Source organism: Octopus bimaculoides, chromosome 3 (genome assembly GCF_001194135.2).
Source record: "Octopus bimaculoides isolate UCB-OBI-ISO-001 chromosome 3, ASM119413v2, whole genome shotgun sequence".
Classification (NCBI taxonomy): Eukaryota; Metazoa; Mollusca; class Cephalopoda; order Octopoda; family Octopodidae; genus Octopus; species Octopus bimaculoides.
The window spans coordinates 92,570,624-92,586,560 of NC_068983.1; the positions used below are offsets into that span (position 1 = coordinate 92,570,624).

The window sequence follows — 15,937 nt, forward strand, 5'->3', positions numbered from 1 at the left end:
CAACAAAGTGAGGACGTGATATGGATAGTATTATTGGACGCTCAGGAAAGGAAAGAGAGAGTGTATGACGTTTCGGGCGTAGCCCTTCGTCGGAAAGATGGAAAGTTCGGAGAATGGAAGAACGGAGAAAGAGGAAAATGGTACCGATGCCCATTATATATATACATACATACATACATACATACACACCCATCCACTGGCACTATCATACTTACATTCTTCCACTCCTTGGCCATCTACTCCCTTCACATCTACACACACACACACACACTCACTGACACATTAGCACATACATTCTTCTACATATCAGCACTCCTTGTTTTGGTTGTCACCGTTCTCACTTCCTCTTCCACCTGTCACTTCAGCTTTGCTGCCCACTCTTTAGTCTGCCAACACCTCCTCCCTTACTCAGGTTACTTCTACTGCTTCCCTCCTTGTGTCTGCTCTTCTCTCAAAAATGACCATTTTTAGTCCTCACTTCCATTTGCTATTTTCCTTCTCTGTACCATGTGTGTAACAATGGTTTTTCACTTTCTTGATCTAAGATTTAGCATAAATTTTCCCTACTTGTTTTTGCTTATGCACTTCCTCCCACATAAATAACACCCTCCCACTAACTTCTGCCATCACATGTTCTTCAAAAATACTTTTATTTCCACACACACACACACACTCTCACTGCCTCATATACATGCTTTCATACTACCTAACAATTACACTTACACATCAACATTACTCTGCCTCCACTAACCAACACTACTATACTTTCATACTTGCACACATCTATACACACAAATACCACACTATGACACACACACATACACTACTCATCATTGTTCTTGCACCCAGACATAGATACAATCAGATACATGCATTTACACAGCCATTACTCTTCCCTTCTTAACTGCTCCCGATCCCCCTAAATAGTATTCTCCCCAGTTCCTTACCTTTTGCCTTCCTACTGCTTCCCTCCTTATGTATCCCATTTTCTTTCTTTTTTTCTCTCTTTTATTCATTTACTTTCTCACTTTATTCTTCTCTTTTTCTTTTTTTTTTCGTCTGATGAAGGACTAATGTCCAAAATATTAAGACACTATCTTTCTCCATTGATTTATTAAACTAATACCATGTTTGTTAAACTTTAGTCTTCATGTGTGGTTCTTTGTTGTGTTTATTGTCTTTAGATCACTATGCGTATACACACACACATACTCAATGATGTATGTGTGTGTGTGTGTGTGTGTGTGTGTGTGTATGTATATATATATATATATATATATATATATATATATATATATATACACACTTACACATATACTGATTACCTTTAGTTGTAGCTTCATTTGTATAGTCTATACCCTGGCCATCCACGCATACACATAAAGACTGATTTTTATGATTACTGAATAGAAAGAGAAAGTTATATGAGTTATCTGCAACTCAATCATCGGACTGTCTGAATTACTTTCTAATGACAGAACATCGGAAAGAATTTAGTGAGAACTTGCAGAATAATGGAAGTACTCAATGACAAAAACAACCTCATTAGAACTTTTATCTCAGCCTCTCTCCCTTTCTCTTTACTCCCTCTATTCCATTTGGTTTTCTTTTTTGTTTTGTTTTCTTTGGCTTTAAGGGTTTGAATTGTATTTTTTTTCTTATGATTTGCATCCAAATTTTCCCATTTTATTCTCATGAAATCTCTCATTTTTTATCTCATTTTGTCTCTTTGGTTAGCTAATTGTTTACTTATCTATCTATCTGTTTATATACTTATTTATTTATCTGTCAGTCTACCTACTTAATCTATTCTTCCTCCAAACCTTTCATAATAATGAAAAGTTTACCAAATCAATGCATTTTTTTCACTTAATAAACCACATGTTTATTGTTTTATAACAAGAGAAGGATATAGTCAGTTAAATCAGTGCCAATATATTATGGGTACTTAGTTCTAGTTTAACAGCCTTTTTAAAATGTAAAGTGAATTCAGGTGGAATATACCACTTGTACTAGGAACCATTGAACTAGCTCCTTATTGAAATTATTTATTTGACAAAAATATATCTAAAGATGTCTTTTGACCAGACATAACCAATTTTGGAAGAGGACCTATTTTCCCCCAGCCCCCACTATAACTTGCCAGGAAAATGTATCCCCCACCAGTGGTAGGAAAAAACAACTTTATTTTTGATATTTTATCACTATTATTTAATACTAAAGAATCTACTGGTAACTCTTTTATTAAGTACCAAGTACAAAAAAAAAGTACATTATCAACTAAGAAATAAAAAGGAATCACTTTAATGAGAACATTGTACCTGGTGACTATAGCAGATTTCCTTGATTCAAGGAGACAATTTTTTTAATTCAGCTGTAAATCATCACATTTTGTAATTTCAAGTCTGCTTCTCTTAGCTCAAAGCAAATCATCATCAGCACTAAAGCCACACTCAACCAAATAAGACATAAGGAAATGAATCAAAAGTTCCTTTGCTGAAATGGCAGTGTTAGGACATTTCCTTTCAACTTCATCACATAGCCTCATCTTGGTACCTTTCATTTTGAACAAAGTATTCATGTTACAATTCTGATAACTTTTCTTGGAACTGCACTGAAACTTCAGTGATATCTACTAGCAATGGTTGAGTTAACCAAGGAGAATTCATTTTCTTTAAATCACCAAATTTGTCATTGAAGTCTTCTATCAGCATTTTCAAATGATCAACAATTACATTGGACACTAAACTTTGCTTGCGAAGACCTGTTGAGGCAAGTGAAATCGAAATCGAACCAAATTTGACGACTGGCACTCATGCCAACCTTTCCTTCATTGGACACTAAACTCTGCTTGTGGAAACCTGTTGAGGCAAGTAAAATCGAAACCGAACCAAATTCAATGACTGGCACCTGTGCCAGTGGAGCGCTAACAGCACCATCCGAGCGTGATCATTGCCAGAGCAGCTGTCTGGCTTCCATGCCAGTGGTACGTAAAAAGCACTATTTGAGCGTGATCGTTACCAGCGTCACCTTACTGGCACTTGTGCCGGTGGCACGTGAAAAAGCATTCGAGCGAGGTCATTACCAGTGCCGCTGGACTGGCTCCTATGCAGGTGGCACGTAAAAAACACCATTTGAGCGTGGCTGTTGCCAGTTCCACTTGACTGGCCCTCATACCGGTGGCACGTAAAAACACCCACTACACTCTCGGAGTGGTTAGCGTTAGGAAGGGCATCCAGCTCTAGAAACTCTGCCAGATCAGATTGGAGCCTGGTGCAGCCATCAGGTTTGCCAGTCCTCAGTCAAATCGTCCAACCCATGCTAGCATGGAAAGCGGACGTTAGACGTTGATGATGATGATGATGATGATGGTGGGTGGTATTTGTTATCTCACATTGAATCAACCAGTAAAATTGACTGAAATTTCTTGTAGAAATATTCCTTAAGCATAATTCTAAAACTGTAGTGAATCCCAAAATTTTTATTTTTGGATCAACAAAAGTTCTATTTGCTCTTGGGAGTTTCTTGTTCAAGTTACTTAATTTCTCAAAGATATCTATCAAATAAATGACATATGCTTAGTCATCTGTTATTGACAAAACCTCACTGAGCTCATCAAATAATTCCATGAATCTCTTCAAGTAATTTCCTTTTAACAACTATCTTATTTCTGTATGAAGCAATAATTGAACATGCTCTGCAGTTTGAATCACATAGAACTGCTTAAAAAGACATTCAGATTTGGTTTTTGATTTGATGATGTCAATACAGTTGATCCTAGATTACCAAATCTTATTAAGAACAGGGAAAATTTTCTTGGGAACTAAGTTTTCTTAGTAGATGATGCAATGTACAGTTAGCATGCTTGAATTTTCATCCTTCACTTTTAAGTATCCTGTTTCCTTACCCATCATATGCAGCACATGATAGAATGTTTTATTTTACTGTAGATGTCAACTGTGATAACAACCATTTCTAATGATTCACAGAACATCTCTTCCTGAAACTCCTCTTGATCAATATACCCCACATATGCCAATAACAGAGCATCACTATCCCCAAAATTAGATTCATCCACTTGTATACCAAAAATTAGATTCATCCATTTGTATACCAAAAATTAGATTCATCCATTTGTATACCAAAAATTATATTCATCCATTTGTATTAGCTGTTTTTCAACATTCAAATTTCTGTTTTTTGAAATTATAGAACAAAAGAAAATTTTCTTTAATATTTGCTCACACTTAAAACCATGAATTAGTTATCGCTAGATGGTTTATTATTTCAGCATCAAAAATCACAATGAGCTCAGAATAAACTCATTTTCCCAACCACAGACAATTTTTTTACAGCAAATCACCATACCATTTTTATAAAATATGCAAAAAGATTAATAATTTATTGACTTCTCATAATTATATACTTTCCTTAAAGAAATATCCACACTAGAGCTTTAAATAATGCTATCCTGCAGCAGTCTTCACACAGTATGCTTGGCTGGAGGGATTAGTTTGGTTAGGCTGAGTATAGGTGTAGTATGTTTGCTGTGAGAAAAAGATTTTCACAATTTCATGTCCCACTAAAAAAAAAAAAAGGAAAATTTGGATCCCATGCCCCTACCACAATTTTCCCAGGCCCCACCTGTGAGGTGTATACCCCATGTTGGGAATCACTGGTATAATTAATTCAGTAATGGACTGAAAATTATTTTCAACTGTGTGAGAAGAAGGGGAGGGAATGCTTTTATCCTGTTATAAACATGTTGATCCAGCTATTATTTGACTTACAATACTGTTTCTTCATGTGTTTTTTTTTTTTTTTTTTTTTTTTCTTTTAGTCTGAAAAACCTACTGAAGGAATGTCTTTCACTGAAAAACAGAAATACTTTGAAAGAGAGATACAACATCAAGCTTCAGGTGTTCCACGGCAACCAAGTATATTAACATTTATTATATAACATCTTTTTAAGCCTTTATTTTGTACACTTTTTATTTTTCAAGCTGGAGGTGGGAATGTCTTAATTTCATTTCTTCAATGCCTTTAGTGAGATTTAGGGTTTAAATTGACCTCAGTACTTGACTGCAACTTATTTTATTGCCCCCATCTCCCAAGAAGATACAAGGCAGATTGAAACCTAGCTGAATTTTAAAGTCAGAATGAGTTAAAAATCATAAAGAGTCACAACTAAATACTGCTTGATATTTTATCTTTCATGTATTTTATTCTTCCATCCTTTGACCTCACATAATAATGAATTATAACATTGGGAAAAAGCCACACATTTTACAGACATTTATAAAGACAGTCTTTTTTACAAACAATTATAAAGACAGAACTTGTTTGATACTCTATTTCACCACTCTCACCAGAAAGAAGCATGAAAAGCAAAGTTGACATCAGTAAGATTTGAGTTCACAATATAAAGGGACATAATTCTTTCTACTATAACCATAAGACCTGAAGTTTTGGGATACCTATTTTATTGACTCAACTGGTACCTATTTTATTGACTCCAAAAAGAATGAAAAGGAGAATCAGCCTTGGCAGAATTTGAACTCAGACTGTAAAGAGCCAGAAAAATACTACAAAGCATTTTTTTTTTGTGATGCTCTAATGATTTTGCCAGCTTGCCACCTTAATGGTTCCACATTTTGGCTCGAGACCAGTAATTATTGGGGGAGGGAATTAGTCAATTATATTGACCCCAGTGCTGCTCAATCTGAAAGGTTGAAAGACAAAATCAACCTTGGCAGCATTTGAACTCAGAATATTAAGATCCAGAAGAAATGCCAGTAAGCATTTCATTCAATTCACTATCAATTCTGTCAGTTTATCACCTTTATAATAACAACAACAACAATAATAATAATAATAATGATAATAATAATAATAAAAATCCTTTCTGCTATAGGCACAAGACCTGAAATTTTTGGGGAAGGTGCTAGTCAATTTCATCAACCTCAGTGCTTGTCAATTTCATCAAACTCATTTTATCAATCCCAAAAGGATGAAATGCAAAGTTAGCTTTAGCAGAATTTGGATTCAGAATGTAAAGCCAAAAGAATGCCACTAAGCATTTTATTTGACTTGCTAATGTTTCTACCTGCTCACCACATTTATAACAATGATAATAATAATTCTGTCTACTATAGACTCAAAGCTTGAAACTTTGTGGAGGGGACCAGTTTATGACATTGACCAGTCTTCTACTGGTGCTTATTCTATCAACTTTGACAGGATAAGAGGCAAAGACAACTTTGGCAGCACTCAAGTCCAGAACATAAGGCAGGAAGAAATGCTGCTAAGCATTTTATTCAGAATGCTAACAATTCTGCCAGAATAATGAAAGATGAAAGACAATTCACTGGCTGTATCACACAACTACCATCTATGCTGGTGGCATGTAAAAAGCACTTTCAAGCATTGGGCCTCATGGAGGCAATGACAAATGACTGAAACTTTCAGCAACATGCCATACTTGAGTAGAAGACCCAGTAAGCCAAGTGAAATTCTAGTTGTAGAAGATACTGGTGTCATGTAACTGGCACATAAAAGGCAAAGTCTCAGAATGGTTGGCATTAGGACGGGCACCCAGCTGTAGAAACCATGCCAAATCAGAATGGAGTCTGGTGCAGCCCCTCAGCTTGCCAACCTTTGTCAAACCGCCCAACCCATGCCAGCATGGATGATGGACATTAAATGATGACAACGACGAATACCTTGATACAGTACCAAGCAGTAGCTCTTATGGCTTCTGATCTTGACTGATTGGAAGTGTTAACATATACATGTTTTGTCTTGGTGTAAAAGATGGGCTACAACAAATATTCTGCTCACTACCACAGATTTGTTTGTCAGTTGCTTGACCGTAACCAGTTGAGCATTTCCATTAGTGACTGATATGTGCATGGTCATGAGCAAGATTAGTGGGAGAGCATCATTTCCATGTGTTGAGAGTTGTTCTTTGCGGTTTGGATAATTCACCTCTGGAAACATGGGTGTTTCATTCATTATCCTTAAGCAACCCTTATTCAAGGACCTTTTGAGCTTGATGAGCTACTTGACCTGAAGAAAATTCTGACTACACCCCCACCTGCTAGGTCATGTGCTATTAATCTTGGTGTGAGATCACCATGCTGGCACACATGGTTGTGATGCAATGTGCCTGGTGTACCCTTATCAGATGGGTAGTCATGATGGGTATATTGGGCATCATATATTTATACCCCAGTGTCACTTTGATGGCATGCAGTGCTATCTTACTCGATAATAATGATGATGATGATTTCTTTTATTTGCCACCTGGGTGATAGTTGATAGGGATGATACAAAGATAGATTTAAGGTGTGGGGATTTACATAGAATCGAATGATAAAAAAATGTAAGCATAGATGGCATACAATATAAAGAGAAAAAAGAAAGATATATCAGTATATATGGTATAGAATATATAAAGAAAAAAAGGCATGGAAGTATTGTCAGAAAGTCCTGTCCAAGATGTGTACAGAATGATGAAAATTGTTCTGCATGCATTCTTTCAGCATCTGAGCATTGTTGTCTTGTGGAGTTATGTCTAACAGTTGCTGTCATGTGTGGGATGGATCCAGCTGTCTGCTGAGTCCATGATGATGATGTCTTGATGCCCTTCTGCTCTCTATTAATCAGGCAGAGAAGGCAATTTTTCTCTACCTGGTAGATTCTTGTGTTTCAAAAATACAATTCCAGTCACTCACTCACAAGATATTCCCAGAAATGCTTTTAGATGTTTGAAGAAATCTGGTCTTCCAGCTCCTGTCAGGGCATAAACAACCATCTACATTCACATCCTGAACTATCAGCTTACTGTCCAGGTTCAAGAAGATTACCCATACCTTATGATCCAACGATTTTTCAAATAACACTACCATCCTGCCAGTTGATTTCAGCAGACTACACAAGGAAAAAATCTCATAGTCATCAAAAATGGGACTTGAGTGTATACTCTGCAGAGATCTTAGTTTCACTGATGGTTAGTACAGTCATGTCAAGGAACCTGAAATCATTGAACAAATGACCTTGCTTCCAAATAAATCCCAGACTGCATATATTTATATGCCGAACTATGAGAACAGTCATATTTTTCAAAGCGAAAAAAGAAATGGAAGGGACTCTTTGAATAATTCTTCCTACACCAATGAGGAGGCTGAATCCACAAAGGCCTACATAAGGTTTGTTTGTCTGGCTTTAAACAAAAGGGCCCAATGTCTGCAAGATTTTTAAAATTTGGGTCAACCTTTTTTTAGAATTGTCTTTCATCTTTATTGACACATCTTTTTCCCTCCTTACATGATAAGGTTTCTGCATCCACTTAATTTGTGTTAGGAGTAAGATGTGGATCTCTAAGTGTGTGTGTAATTGATTCTCTGAGTTACTGGACTTGCAGATGAGTGATAACTCTCCTGTCTGTAGGGATGATAGTTGCGGAATAACTGATTCATTGTTTGCTATGTTCATCTCTACCGTTACTTTTGTTGTGGTTGTTTTTTAATGCGTCTCCCGATATTGGGGTTGTTGTTGCTGTCATCATACATGGAAGTTTGTGTTTTTCTTGCTGCTGTTAGTGACCTTTCCTCCAGCTTTGTTTTGTTGTTGTGAGCAGAAGTCTTTTAAATGGGAGTTGCAAATGTGGCATTTTGATTTTCTACTTTCCACCATGACCCAGAATTGTATCTTGTTCAACCAGGGTATCCAGGCCTCTAATTACTACACATGCTGCCACCTACCAGATGTCTATGTCTAGTGGCATGACTAATATTTTGATTTTTATCACACACAGATCCTCATGTTTACTCTGGACAATTGATGTTTCTGTGCAAAGGATTCTGTGAGGAACCTCACTTTCATAGAGTCATATTGTATTACTCAAGTTACAAAGTTTATGTCAGTCCATAATGTCTTTAAACATTTTTTGACTTAGATGTAAAGCATCAGAACCCCACCTAATTTTTAATAGAAATACATCTGCATAAAATAGTTCTTTTGGCAGTCCTTTCCATCAATTCTGAAGGAATAGCAGTTTCAGGTTTTTCTCTTTCTTCTGTTGAGGAGCTTTTCTGCTTCAATCAAGGAAACTTGCTCCAGAAACCTTGTTACTCCTACAAATGAGTGAATTTTGTTGTTGATATTGTTGTTGTTGTAGTTGCTACTGTTGTTGGAGGAGATGGTGGTGTTTCCATGCTCCAAAATGAATGTGCTTGTGGTAATATCTGTGACTGTGGATAAAGTTGCAAGGCTAGTAGTTGTGAAGATGATGTCTATGTTGTTGGTGTGGTTGGTTGGCAAAGGTGAAAATTCATTGATATTGTTACTGTTGCTGCTGCAGTTATTTTTTCTATTTTCCATGTTGCTGTTGTTGATCCTGCCATCTACTTTGTGATGAGATGACACAGATTTGCTTTGTTTCAGCAGCAAGGCTGACTAGTGCTTCTCTCTTCTTCTTCATAACATTAATGTCACTCTCTTCCATCTCTGCCCTTCTCACATTGATGTACCTTCTTCCTTTAATGATTATTATTGAATCCATGATGAAAAATGAAAGGAAAACAAACTTTTCTATTATATGATGCAAAACTTAAATCAGAAAGTCCCTCAAGAAATAGAGGTCTTTATACAAAAAAGAAGCTCATAAGCAATTAGTAGCTCACTTCTTTTTCTATGTTTATACAAAAATGAAATTGAAACAGTGAATTTCAGGGTAAAAACATCAATTTGTTGACAAATTTTCTGGAGCCAAAGTTAAGCATGGCTTACTAGAATGCCAGTAGCAGCTGCAACAACAACAAGAATAATAATAATGGTGGTGGTGGTGGTGGTGGTTAACTGCATTTTCTCTGGCTACCTTGTGTTAGCCAAGAAAAAAAAACATGAAGTCATGACAGAGCTAGGTCTTACATACACTGGAAGTAATGCTAGCATTATGAAATACCAACAGAAAAGAGATTGCATAGATATATACCAAAAAGGTCTTTGAGAATGGCAAAGCAACCATGCTCTGGGATATGCCGTTGCACATTGACAGGGAGCTCAAGGCTCACTGGTCAGATATTCTCATGTACAACCAGGAAATAAATTCCTCCATCAGTCCCAACAGATGATAATGAATCTCTAAAAGAGATGGAGAAATTATCCAAATAATAATAATAATAAACCTGAAATTTGTGGGGATGGAGATAGTTGATTACATCAACCCCAGTGTTCGAGTGGTACTCATTTTATCAACCCCCAAAAGAGGAAAGGCAAAGTTGACCTCAGTGGAATTTGAACTCAGAATGTAAAGCCAGAAGAAATTCCACTAAGCATTTTGTTCAGTGCAGTATATTTTTATCATAATCACAAGCCTAAAATGTGGGAACGGAAGTTAGTTGATACCATTGATGCCAGTACTTGATTGGTATCAACCCCAAAAGAAAGACAAAAAGACTTAAACTCAGAATGTAAAGAGGTGTAACAAATACTTCAAAGCATTTTATCTGACAATTTAATGACCATTACCAGTACTGTCAATAATGCTTTAACTATGAAATTTTCTAATATAGGCACAAGACTTGAGATTTGAGAGGAGGAAGGGTTAGTTTATATATCAGTCCATGTACTAAACTGGTACTTTATTTTATCAACCCCAAAAGGATGAAAAGCAAAATTGACCTCAGCAGGATTTAGACTCATAAGAGCTTGAAGAAATACTGCAAGGCATTTTGTCCAATATTCTAACAACTCTGTTGCTCTACTGCCAATGATAATGAATTTGTTTTTGGATAATTATTTTAAAGAGACCCTTTTGGGGTTGATAAAATAAGTATCAATTGAGTAATGGGGTTAATGTAATTGACTTTCACCCTCCCTTGGAATTGCTGGTCTTGTGCCAAATTTTGAAACCAATATGAAGATTGATTTGGAGTGAAATTGAAGTTAAAGAGAGCTTGTATTTACCAACTGAATTTTGAGATTTTACTTTTACTATATTTTCCTCAGATGCAGTAGAGCTGAATCACATATTTTCTTGGTCTGTTTACTTACAGAATGCTTATTACTTTAACAATAAACAAATGAACATTAATTACACATTACTCCACATGGCATATGAAGTAATCTATTAACATGTATATATTTTACTGTGAAAATTTGGAATGTTGAGGTTCAAAAAGCATGTTTAAAATAAAGTTAAATTGACAAGTTATGAAAATACATTTAGTCATTAGTGTTTATACATTTATTTATATTTTTTTTTCAGCAAAGCAGTTCAGTTACCTATCAGAACATGAAGTAGCTCGTATGAAACAATATGAAGGTAATGGTTTCATCTGTAAATTGTGTATGTATGTGTAGCAAGTGCTTCGATGCTCTGATAAGCAAATCAGTTTTCGAATCTGGTTTCAAATTCACAGTTGATGCTGTTGCATTTTTATTATTGATCCCTGTGGAAAAGGCAGAAATATCACAACCTCCTGCTATGATCTAAAACTTGGAGAGCAGGGACAGGTACACATATACACAAAAATAGAGCAGTTGATGACAATTGTTAGAGCTTTGAACAAACTTTCTTTTATCTGTTCAGGTCATTTATTCTGCAGCTTTGCCTTTTATTCTTTTGAGTTAGATGAAGAAGATGGCAGCACCAATCAAAGACTGGATTTGATTTAATTAGCTATAGAGTAAGAGCTGGTGTCCATAAGGCAACCCAACATTGTCTTCAACTTCATTACAGCAATTCCTGTGGTGACACTTGTGCCGTACTGTAGCAGTCCTTGCCCTTTCCTTGGATGACATCACTGGTGTGGAAAGAGAAGAGCTACTGTATAGGCACCTTACCCATGCTCTACCAACACATACTCAAGTAATACAGATCCATCCACTCACAAATGTTTTTACATTTATATACAAGATACATGACAGTACACATCTGGAAATAATAAGCTCACATCAAGATATATTCAGAACTCATATATAACACACTTCTAGACCATCACCTTTGGAATGACTAAACCTTACTATATCTGATGGCATTTCATAGCAAATGCATGCATCACAAACACATGTGCACACACACACACACACACACACACACACACACACACACACACACACAGAGGTAGGTGAAACCGTGGATGTGTGGTAAGAAGTTTACATCCCAAGCACATAGTTTTGGGTTCAGTCCCACTGCATGGCACCTTGGGCATGTGTCTATTATTATACCTCTAGGACAACCAAAGGCTTGTGAGCAGATTTGGTAGATGGAAACTGAAAGAAACTTTGTGTGTGTGTGCGTGTGCAAGTGCATGTGTGTGTGTGTGTGTGTTACTATCTCCTTTAACTTCACATGATAGTTGTAAAAGAATTTTTTGGTGTTAATATATATAAATATTATTTAAATGTCACAAATAATAATAGGAACTTAATAGTATTTATATTTGAGTATAAATAAGTTATTTAATTTTATTGATGTTTAATTAATAATGATTAGTGAAATTTATATTATTTAATAATATTTATTGTTATGTCTATATTGTTATTATTAATATTATTTATATTTAATGATGTTTATTTATATTATTGCTTGTAATAATACTATGTTTAAATATATTATTTATTGTTGTTATGTGTTGAGATTGATTTTAGAATATTAAGTAATAATAGTTGAAGCAGTGTCCTTCATTTTCAATCTTCCTTGAAAACTTGTCTAGTTATGGAGAAATATTACCTTTTTTTGGAAACAGGTGAGGGTTGACAACAGGAAGGGCATCTGGCTGTAGAAAAATCCACCTCAACACATTCCATCCAACCAATGTGAGCATGGGAAAGTGGCCATTAAATCGATGATGAGAATGATGATGATATATATGTCATTTTCATCATTATCATTTAATGTCTGTTTTCCATGCTAGCATGAATTAGACAAATACATACATACATACATACATACATACATACATACATACATACATACATCCCTCCATCCATCCCTCCATCCAGAAATCATCAAATGATTATTTGTAAGGGTTGCATGATGCTTTAGTTTCACCAACTTCAGAGTACAGTGATTCACAGCAGTATGTTGTACTGAAAATTGAGTCACATACTAGTTTTCAGAATATTTTATTTCTGGAACTTGTTTTCAAAACTCAATTGTAAACTAGGATTTATGAATCCTCTTTAGACCAGGTCCTCTTGTAATTCCATTAGTTCCATTTCCACAGCAGAAAATTCCATAATAAGAGGTTTGAGAATTGAACAACTATTGACCACATCAACCATAAATGGATCTACAAGAGAGATGAAGCAGAAATTAGAAAATTATCAAGCAGTCCTTGTAATTTATATTTGTATACTTCCAGTTTGTGATCTTTTATTTCAGTATCAATGAATGTATTTTACTCTTTTCAAAACCACTAAATGCAAGCTTGCCATCATCCTTCCACAAACATTTCTTTCCCACATGTTGATTTTCTCTGGTACATTGCCTTACAATTGAAACAACTCATGCCATGATGCAGATCATTATTAGCATACCTCTCATTGTTTGTCTCTCCCCTGCCTCCTCACCTCTCTTCTAGCTATCTGATAAAATTCTCTGCTACCCCATTCTTTCATACCTTCCAGCAGTAGTTGCTATCAGCTAAAGCTCTGAGGCAGCTGCTGAGATGTTGAAGGGACCCTCTATTAGTACTCAAGGGACAGGATGGTATTTCATTTCTGCCTCTTGTAAGAAGGTTTGTTGGACTTAATAAAGTGTTATGGAGAGCCTGGATTAGGAATCTGAGGCACTGGATGTCAGCCTGCCAGAAATCTGACCAGGTAATGTTATGCTACTCTATATGGAATAAGAATGGCTCTTCATTGGTTATGATGACAAGGGTTCCAGTTGATCCAATAACAAAACAGCCTGCTTATGAATGTGTACATGGCTTAGCACAACACTGACATATGTAACTTTAATGTAGTTCTCAGGGAGAATCAACGTTACACAGAATGTGACAAGGCTGGCCCTTTGAATTACAGGTACAACTCATTTTTGCCAGCTGAGTGGACTGGAGCAATAGTAAATAATGTATCTTGCTATGAGGAATTGAACTCAGAATCTTATGACTGAGCTGAATACCCTAAACACTAAGCCATGTACCTTCATATGAAGGCATGTGGATTAGGGTTTAGGATGTTTGGCTCACAATCATAAGGTCAGGAGTTCAATACCCAGCAGTACATTGGGTCTTTGAGCAAGATACTTTATTTCATGTTGCTCCAATCCACTAAGCTGGCAAAAATGAGTTGCATCTGTATTTCAAAGAGCCAGCCTTGTCACATTCTGTATCACACTGAAACCCCTTGAGAAGAGAACTACATCAAGGGTATGCATGTCTGTGGAGCACTCAGTTACTTGCATGTTAATTTCATGAGTAAGCCGTTTTATTGATCAGATCAGGAACACTATACTCTCTCCCCCCCTCTCTCTCTATATATATATCATTATCACTTAACACCCACTTTCCATGCTGACATGGGTTAGACAGTTTAACTGGAACTGGTAAACTGAAGAGTTGCACCAGGTTCCAGTCTTATTTGGCATGGTTTCTACGGCTGGATGTCCTTCCTAACGGCAACCCCTCCAAGAGGATCATGCTTCAATACCTCGTCCCTCACCTCTGTGAGGCCCAATATTTGGAGATCATGCTACCAGCAACAGCTACAATTTCAGTTTCATGGGTACCATTTACATGACACCAGCAACGACGACAACTATGATGGCATCTGGGTTGATGATTCTTCACAGGCACGACATATTGCAAAGGTCTCAATCACTAGTCACCACCTCCGTCAGATCCAACATTCAAAGATCATGCTTCACCACCTCGTCCCATGTCTTCTTGGGTCTACCTCTTCCATAGGTTCTCTCCACAGTTAGAGATAAGCACTTCTTTACATAGCTGTCCTCATCTATATGTATCACATGACCATACTAATGCAGTTGTCTCTCTTGCATGCCATATCTGATGCCTCTTATACCCATTTTTCTGTCAAGACACTTATGTTCTGTCACTCATGCACACTGACATTGCACATCCAGCAAAGCATACTAGCTTCATTTCTTTCCAGCCTTTGCATGTCCTCTGCAGTCACATGACCATACCAACACATTTGTCTCTCTTGCATGCCACATATGATGCTTCTTATACCCAGTTTTCTCTCAAAACACGTATGCACATCCAGCGAAGCATACTAGCTTCATTTCTTTCAAGCCTTTGCATGTCCTCTGAGGAGCATGGCTGTTTACACACAGGCAGCATACAGTCTGCCTTTCATTCTGAGGGAGAGGCCTTTTGTTACCAACAGAGACAGAAGCTCTCTTAACTTTTCCCAGCCTATTCTTATTGTAGCAGCTACACTGCTGGCTTGGTCACCTACATAAAGGGAGCTGTTTATTACTTCTAGGTATCCCCCTTAGCATTTGATGGAGTCTATTTTCGTTTCATTTCTTGTATTTATTGTACCTGCCACACACAAAGACTACTTTCCCTGTTAATCTTCCTCTGATATTGCTGCACCTCTTATGTGTCCATAGCTTGCACTGGGTACATCTTATGGAGTTTCTACCTACACTGCCTCTATATATGTATATGTTTGTATATATGTATATATGAACATATATATTTATATATATACATGTATGTGTATGTATATGTGTGTATGTGCATGTGTGTGTGTGTGTGTGTGTGTATCATCATCATCATCATCATCATCATCGTTTAACGTCCGCTTTCCATGCTAACATGGGTTGGACGATTTGTCTGAGGACTGGTGAAACCGGATGGCAACACCAGGCTCCAGTCTAATTTGGCAGAGTTTCTACAGCTGGATGCCCTTCCTAACGCCAACCACTCAGAGAGTGTAGTGGGTGCTTTTA

General features: G+C 36.6%; 1 protein-coding gene across 1 annotated transcript in view; it reads left to right on the plus strand.

The window, feature by feature from the left end:
- The window catches only part of LOC106871622 (protein scribble homolog), a 698,511-nt gene that overhangs the window by 595,742 nt on the left and 86,832 nt on the right, over positions 1-15,937 (plus strand). The window contains exons 35-36 of the mRNA XM_052966764.1: positions 4,841-4,937; positions 11,273-11,329. Coding sequence (XP_052822724.1) covers positions 4,841-4,937; positions 11,273-11,329 — 154 coding nt within the window. The remainder of the gene's footprint in view (positions 1-4,840; positions 4,938-11,272; positions 11,330-15,937) is intronic.